Source organism: Hyperoodon ampullatus (assembly GCF_949752795.1).
Source record: "Hyperoodon ampullatus genome assembly, chromosome: 6".
NCBI lineage: Eukaryota > Metazoa > Chordata > Mammalia > Artiodactyla > Ziphiidae > Hyperoodon > Hyperoodon ampullatus.
This window is the reverse complement of record NC_136919.1, coordinates 113,197,525-113,205,738: the sequence shown is the minus strand read 5'-3', so window position 1 is coordinate 113,205,738 and position 8,214 is coordinate 113,197,525. Positions and strand designations below refer to the sequence as shown.

Genomic DNA, 8,214 nt, shown 5'->3' with positions numbered 1-8,214 from the left:
TAGCAAGACTTCCAGTTCACAGGGGGACCATTTTAACCTAGTCAGTTTCCATTACCCCAGTTGGTTTCAAAAATGCTGACACAGAAAAACAGACGGACGACGGGGAGGATAGATGTGAGAGCTGATGCAGTAACACAGAAGGGCATAAACACTTGTTACCATCGAAGGTTCTACAGAGGGCATTTATAGAATATTTAGAAATGTCGCTTCCTTTGCAGATGGGGTAAATCACCTAGTGTTCAAAAACAAAAGCAAAAGGATCTGGCAACAGTTAAGAAACCTCCAAAGTTCTAAGGGAAGTTTAAACCAATCAATCATGCCCACGGTTAGATGAACAAATTTTAAGTAACTCTACGAAAATCCCTCATTATTTTTTATTTCGCCATACTAGAATACATTGAGTAATTGAGAGTTCAGAAGAAAGTAAGTTTTTATGGAAAACATTTCCCTTGACCCTTAAAATCACTGGGTTTGGGTTATTCACTTAGGAGTTCTACTATAATCAAGTTTTCCATAAGAAGAGACGTTTTAGCCACTGAAATCTAAGAGATCTTCTTCAATGGTACCCTGTAGAAAGGAAAAAAAAAAAGAAAGAAAAGAAAAAACCCTTTTGTGTTTGAAAAATGATTAGTCTGAAATGAAAGATATTACCCTCCAAAAAAAGAGAAAAGGCTGGCTAGTTCAAGTCAGAAACCCAGGGTAGAGGTTTCCAAGGCCCTTTTATTAGGGGAAGGTCCCCTTTATAGCACAAGACTTCACTATGTATCAGACAATCAGATCAGTTCCTAAAAATTACGGGGAAAAAAAAAGGAAAAACAAAACACATTCACTTTTTATGTATATATTAAACATAAATTAAAAGAATTTATAAAATGGTCACCTTTCTTACAGAGTAAATGCAGAGTGTATTATGAATGCACCTCCAGGTTTAAGTTGTTTCAGTTGTTTTTGTTTTGTTTTCCAATAATAAATAAATAAAATTGATTGTTAAGTCTTGGATCCACCTGTGCCACAGCAGGGCTCTGAGTCATTACTGGCTCTTCTCCCCTTGTCACTCCTGTGCGCAGCATTTGGTTGGGCCAATTTCACCGGCCCATCAAAGTACTGGCTATCTTTGCGGGGTGGCATCCGCTCATTAATTCGGTCCAGACCTCGGGCTTCTTCAAAACTCCGGATCCTGTGCTGAAGCGAAAACCCTCTGATGGCTACAGAAAAACAGGAAAGGGAGGAGCTCAATTAGACAGTAAAGCGACCAGCTTTAAGTATCTTAGCATACAGCAACCTCCTAGAGAAAAATACAGAAGGGTGGCTGTGGAGCACATGTCTGGTGAAGGGATTGAGCAATATTTGATTTCAATTAGCCTGGTCTGAAGCTACTGCTTCCTTAAGGCCCAAAGGGCCACGGAAACTGAAAGTCATTTTCATAGCTCAATTAATCACAGCAGAAGTAGACCTGACAAAAAGCCCCAATACATTTGAAAGAGTCTCTTATGGGCCAGAAACGTGCTCAGTGAGAGAGAAAAAAAGGCAACACTAGAATAACAGAACAAGTTAAGCAGAGTAGCTGCTCTAACACAAACATCACATAGACCACACAAAAAAGTTTAGAAGGAGAGCTTTTTATCTTGCACAACCAGGAGCTGAATGTAAGTTAAAAGCCATCTAAACAATAGTTCCTAGATATTTTCTTTCTGACTGAACTTTTGTATCACCAAGGAAAGGCATTCCCGTTGTGAACCATCTTATCTAACAGAACAATTAAATTTATAACACAAGTTTATCGATTCCAATGGTTTTCATCCTCAGAATTCATAGATAATTTGTGACTTAAAATTTGTTTTCATAGAAACAAAGATAATTTAGCTTGACTGACTTAGGGCAACCTCAGAAACAAATCCAACTAACTCCTATCTACTTTTGCCTCCACTTTTGATGTCCTTTGAAATCATTAGATAAAGAGGCTGACGGTTTGAATTTCTGATAATCAAGTGGATGCCTCTTGGATATGGAAGGGCTATGAGATTACACCATTTGAACCCCCATGACCAGTTGCTTAAGCTTCAGTCATTGCATTAAAACTGAGAGAGCCCAGAAAGGACTTCAGCTGTGGAGAAGGTCATTTAAATTAATACAAATACAGGACACAAAGGAAATACTTTGTGAGCACGCCTAGAGATATCTCTTCCTTTCCTCACTGTTACAGTTCTGGTGATGCAATAATAAAAGATTTCGAATGTTGACAAAGCTTTTAAAACTAGTAGACAGACACATGATCACATCTATCACAGGAATATGGCCATACCTTCCCGGGCCTCTACTGCTTCTACTGTGGCTGTAAGAGGCAGGAGCAGTGGCATGCAAAAATGAAGGCAGAAAAAGAGTGAGTAAACCAACAGCACTGCTGCCAGCACAGACATCCCAGCGTCCCACCTTTAAGCCTACTCCCATCCCTAATAAAAGTCGACTAGTTAGAGAAGCGACAGGATTACTGCGAAAAACTAAATTGGGGGGAAATATGAGGTGGGGAGAGTTTCTAAGATTGTTCACATTGTGAGCGGCACGAGAACCTTTTAGCTAATGTCATCCACAGCTAAGACAATGGGGTCAATCAAGCTGACTAGAAGAAACAAGAGTTACGACGTTTTCCTCATTTTAGATAGCCAGCTGCTAATCTATGTCTTAACATTCACATATCAAAATATGTCCAGTCAAATCATTTAATATTACAACTGTTCTTTAGTTTGTGATAGTTCAGATGATATTAGATCTGTAGCTGCTGTGTTCTATTAAAAAACGTTATTTAGGGCTTCCCTGGTGGCGCAGTGGTTGAGAGTCCGCCTGCCGATGCAGGGGACACGTGTTCGTGCCCCGGTCCGGGAGGATCCCACATGCCGCGGAGCGGCTGAGCCCATGAGCCATGGCCGCCGAGCCTGCGCGTCCGGAGCCTGTGCTCCGCAACGAGAGAGGCCACAGCAGTGAGAGGTCTGCGTACCGGGGGCGGGGGCGGGGGCGGGGAGGGGGAAGTTATTTAAAACTATTTCTTAATGATTTCAAGCAACTTGTGTGGGGTCCAACTGTCCTTAATGAAAGAGAGTGGCCGTTGAATAACAGACTGGCATTTGGAAGGAGAGAAAAATGGGTTATAAGTGAGGGGTTATCTCTTTTCCGGGGGTGGAGTACTAAGCTGGCAAAGGCATACATCTATTCAATTCTGAATACAAATTTATGTACCATCTGGAAGGAGAGACACAGCAGAGGCTGACGTTTCCAACCCACGTGGCTTCCATTCGCTGTGCAAGAGAGCAGGCCAATTACTAAGAAGGCCCTCTTCTTCACTTTTGGAAAAGGAAGCTATTTAAAAATTAGTATCAACAGGTAAACTTTCTTGCATCTTCATTTTAAGACAGTAAAAGCGCTAATATATGAAAAGGTTACCAGTTGTAGCAAGAAAGATCTTATTAGGAGAACCCTGTTAGTTCCTCCAATCCTAATTTTTTAAAAGAAGGCAGGGAAGGATAATGAACAGTAACAGTTTGCTGTTCCTGAGGCTTTTTATATCAATCAGAGAGGAGAAACTGGAAGAACTGAAAATTAACTTCCGAAGGCAATGGGGAAAATGGAAACTTGGAATCAACTTATCAACTGCTTACATTTGTCAACCATGTGTTGGCATGTGTTAAAGCAATGTCACACCCTCTCAAATCTCCTCACATAGAACAAACTTTCACAAGAAAACGATAGTGCCTTCAAACAGTACATCGCTAAAGCAACTGTTAAGAAGTGGGAGAACAAAGCTTTACCTGAAATTGTATACACAGTGTCGGTTTAATTAGAATTTAAAAGCTGTGTCTGTGGCAAAATGTGTACTAGTATCACATTGTTTTGGGTCCTCCTAGAATTGCTTTTTGCATTGGGTATTAAGATAGCCTGCACTGAAGGATATTCTTTACAAGAAACAGTCATATAAAACTGAGAAACTGTTTTTTCTTTTCCTTTACTGAAATATACTTTTCTTTACTGAATGAGATTTCTTTACTGAAATATAATTCACATAACCATAAAATTCACTTGTTCAAAGTGATAATTCAATGATTTTAAGAGTTGTGTAGCCATTACCACAATCTATGGTTAGAACATTTTCATCACCCCCTAAAACCCCATTTCCCTCCCTCATCCCTTCCCCTAACTTTACAGTCAACCCCTAAAGTACTTTCTGTCTCTACAGATTTGCCTGTTCTGGACATTTCGCATAAGTGGAATCATATAATATGTGGTTTTAGTGACTAGCTTCTTTCACTTAGCATAATGTTTTCAAGGTTTATTCATGTGAGGATTGTATCAGTACATAATTCTTTTTTATGACTGAATAGTATTCCATTGTATGAATATACCACATTTTGTTTATCCATTCATCAGGTGATAGACATTTGTGTTGTTTCCACTTATTGGCTATTACAGAGCCTGTTACTATGAACATTTGTGTACAAGTTTTTGTGTGGCTATGTTTTCATTTCTCTGGGTATGTAACTAGGAGTGTAACTGCTGGGTCATATGATTAACGGTATGTTTAATCATCTAAGAAACTGCCAGATTGGTGTCCAATGTGCTGCTCCATTTTAAATCCCCACCAGCAGTGTATGAGGGTCCTACTTTCTCTCCATTCTCACGAACACTTGTTTCTGCCTTTTTGATTACAACTATCCAGTGGGCTTAAAGTGGTATCTCATTGTGGTTAATGTCTAATGACGTGGAACATCTTTTCACATGCTTATTGGCCATTTGTATGTCTTCTTTGGAAAAACATCTATTCAATTTTTTACCCATTTTAATTGGGTTATTTGTCTTTTTATTATTCAGTTACAAGAATTCTTTACAGTTTCTAGATACTAGTCTCTTATCAGATGTATGCTTTGTAAATATTTTCAACCATGCTGTGGGTTGTGTTTTCATTTTCTTTTTTTTTTTTTTGGCAGTACACGGGTCTCTCACTGTTGTGGCCTCTTCCGTTGAGGAGCACAGGCTCCGGAGGCGCAGGCCCAGCAGCCATGGCTCACGGGCCCAGCCGTTCCGCGGCACGTGGGATATTCCCGGACCGGGGCACGAACCCGTGTCCCCTGCATCGGCAGGCGGACTCTCAACCACTGCGCCACCAGGGAAGCCCTTCACTTTCTTGATGGTTCCATTTTCAGCACAAAACTTTAAAACTTTTGATGGAGTCCAATTTATAACTGACCTGTTTTTTATCTTATGGTCTTCCCTCTTTACTTTGGCTACTAGGAAGCTTGGAGTCAAATTTGTGACTGACTATTGGCTTTCACTGGTTTGTTTTCCTTTGTGCTCCAATTTCCAAGCATATTTATTTCCCTTCACTGTGTTGGATGTATACTGTAACTTACTCAAATCCCCTGTGGAACAAGGTGGGGTATAAATGAATGTAGGCTATAAGGCCATATAGGATGGGATATTGTTGGTTGAAGGCTCTCCAAGTAAAGTTACATGAACAATAAAAGATCTTTTTCAGCTAATGCTCCAGTTTGCCAGTGAACCTGTGGAACTGAGACTCTGATGGGAAAATGACAAATAAACTCAGTTCTTGTCAATCAATAAGAGAGAATAAGAAGCTCTAAAAGGTTGGCTGCAACTTTAGTTTTGTTCTTACACATTCCTGAGATTTCTATCAATTTTGGAGTATCAATAAACAATCCTATATTGATTAAAACACTCATATTCAAATCAGTAATGAAGAGAAACTGCATATATTTGGGACTGAGAACAAAAGATAGACCAAGGATTATAAACAACAAATCTCCAAATAACACATCCATAAAATTCTCTTTGCTACTTATCCCAGATTTGCAGATTTACTCTTTCAAGTCAAGGTCTAGAAAAATTTCATTCAGATTAAAACAACAACTCTGTGGATCAGCAAATTTCCAAAACTTTTCAAGAAAGAACGTATAGGATGTTCCTTTTTTTCTTTACCCATATTACTACCCATTAACTCTAAAATGCTTTGTCAGAGCTGCTCTCAGAATATTTCACATGACTAATAAGCAGAGCAATGACAGAAAAGTATTTTGCTTACAAGAAACTGCACATCTGAGAGGAAAAATTCAATCTGAAAGTTTACTGATCCTTCCTATGAAACTACAGAAGTTAAGAAAATTAATTTTATACTTCCAAGGAGAAAATGTTCACTCTTCCTTATAAATAACAACTCTAATATTTCAGTATTCAATTTGAAAGAGGAGGAAATCAATCCTATAAAAAGAAGAGGGGGAAAGGGGGCTGTTCCTATTAATCAATAGCCCTGGAATGTTCACAAAATGCAAAGAATTCTTATAAGAGGCAGGGTGACAAGGAAAAGAAAAACTTAAGTAGAAGCAATTCAAAAAACAAGGGGGGCAAAAAAAGCAGTGAAACTCTGCTTTAAGTTGTTAATGCTTCAACTCCAGTTTTCTTGCCTAGAATTAGTCATCCAATGATTTGATCTCACGTTTCTTCCCCTTGCTTGACCAGATCTGTTTATTCTGACAAATATCAACCTTATCATTCCTGGGTTCCATAAAGCCCTCTCCTTAAAGTCAATGCCCACGTAATTTTCAGAACTGACACTCTGGTTGAAGAGGTGACTGAGGCACTGTTGTAGGATATGGTTTGCAGGCAAAGAGGCAAACTCCCTTTCTGATTGAGAAACTCTAACCCCCCAAAATTAAGGTATAAAACACACAAGTGAGGCATATGATGTGCATAAATCTGAAGTGTACTGCTTAATACAATTTTATATATGCATGCACTTGTGTAACTATCACCTAGATAGTGATATAGAACATTCCCACTACTCCAGAAGTCCCCTGTGCTCCTTCTGGGTCCATATGCTCCCACCAGAGGACGTGCCATTCTGACTTCTTTTACCATTGATGAGCCTGCCAGTTCCTTTTTTGTTCTTGTTGCTTGTGTTTCTGAGAACAGAAAGCACAAATACCTATCGAGTGTTTCACTTCAGTGCCTGGGACACGGTGAAGCTCTTTTTTTAAAAAAAAATAATTATTTATTTATTTTTGGCTGAGCTGGGTCTTCGTTGCTGTGCGCAGGCTTTCTCTAGTGCAGTGAGTGGGGGCTACTCTTCGTTGCAGTGCGCAAGCTTCTCATTGCGGTGGATTCTCTTGTCGCGGAGCATGGGCTCTAGGCGCGCGGGCTTCAGTAGTTGCAGCATGCGGGCTCAGCAGCTGTGGCTCGTGGGCTTAGCTGCTCCATGGCATGGGTGACCTTCCTAGACCAGGGCTCGAAACCATGTCCCCTGCATTGACAGGCGGATTTTTAACCACTGTGCCACCAGGGAAGTCCCAGTTCTTTTTTTTTTTTTTTTGAAAACAGAAAAATAATTTATTCCAAAAGATAGCAGAAATAAATTCATCCTAAAAATATACTTTGGCATAATTTTGGTGGGATAGATCTTCCCTCTGAACATGTTCTCCTATTGACCGCCCCACTGGAGTCTTCCTGTCTTGTAACAGTTCTTAAACACTGATGATTCCCATGTAGTGAGCAGGCAGGAGCCACCTTCAAATCCACAGGTTCCAAAGAGAGAGTCATATATTTCTCAGAAGAACAGCATTTTCTATCTCCGAGGAGTGCATAGACATTTTATGGAGCCTGCACAGTCTAAGTAGGTACATAATTCATCAAAGTGTAAAAAAGGTGACGGGAAAAAAAATACTGCATTGTAGAATAAGATGTTCAAATATGCTGTGAATGTTTAAGGCAGCTGATGGCCAAAATAGGCAAATCAAGGAAGGTGGTCTAGGTATGGAGGTGATTTAACATCTCTTCATGACTAGAGATAACAGCAAACTGAACAGGTCCCCAGCAAGGTGATGATAACTCCCAGTTGGGACCCTCAGGGATGAACCAGGGCTCCAAGAAGCTGACGAAGCCCCAGAACACGCTCATCATGACGAGAGGCACCGTGAGGCCCATATACGCCGCGGTTGCTTCCCCGCCACCTCACTTTGATCCCACCCAGAAATGTTAGTTTGCCTGTTCTTGCACATCATATAAATCAGACAGTCTGTGCTCTTTTTGGTGTAGCTTTTTTTTTTTTTTGCGGTACGCAGGCCTCTCACTGTTGTGGCCTCTCCCGTTGTGGAGCACAGGCTCTGGACGCGCAGGCTCAGCGGCCATGGCTCACGGGCCCAGCCGCTCCACGGCATG

General features: G+C 40.5%; 1 protein-coding gene across 4 annotated transcripts in view; it reads right to left on the bottom strand.

The window, feature by feature from the left end:
- Positions 1–360: 360 nt before the first annotated feature.
- Positions 361–8,214, bottom strand: part of PPP3CC (protein phosphatase 3 catalytic subunit gamma) — a gene marked incomplete at its 5' end in the record, with an annotated part of 89,598 nt that continues 81,744 nt past the window's right edge. For 2 of the 4 annotated variants that reach the window (XM_079706504.1, XM_079706503.1), the window contains 2 exons: positions 361–1,205; positions 2,303–2,332. In XM_079706504.1, coding sequence (XP_079562630.1) covers positions 988–1,205; positions 2,303–2,332 — 248 coding nt within the window. In that variant the 3' untranslated portion in view covers positions 361–987. The remainder of the gene's footprint in view (positions 1,206–2,302; positions 2,333–8,214) is intronic. The other 2 variants (XM_079706502.1, XM_079706505.1) reach the window with 1 other exon arrangement.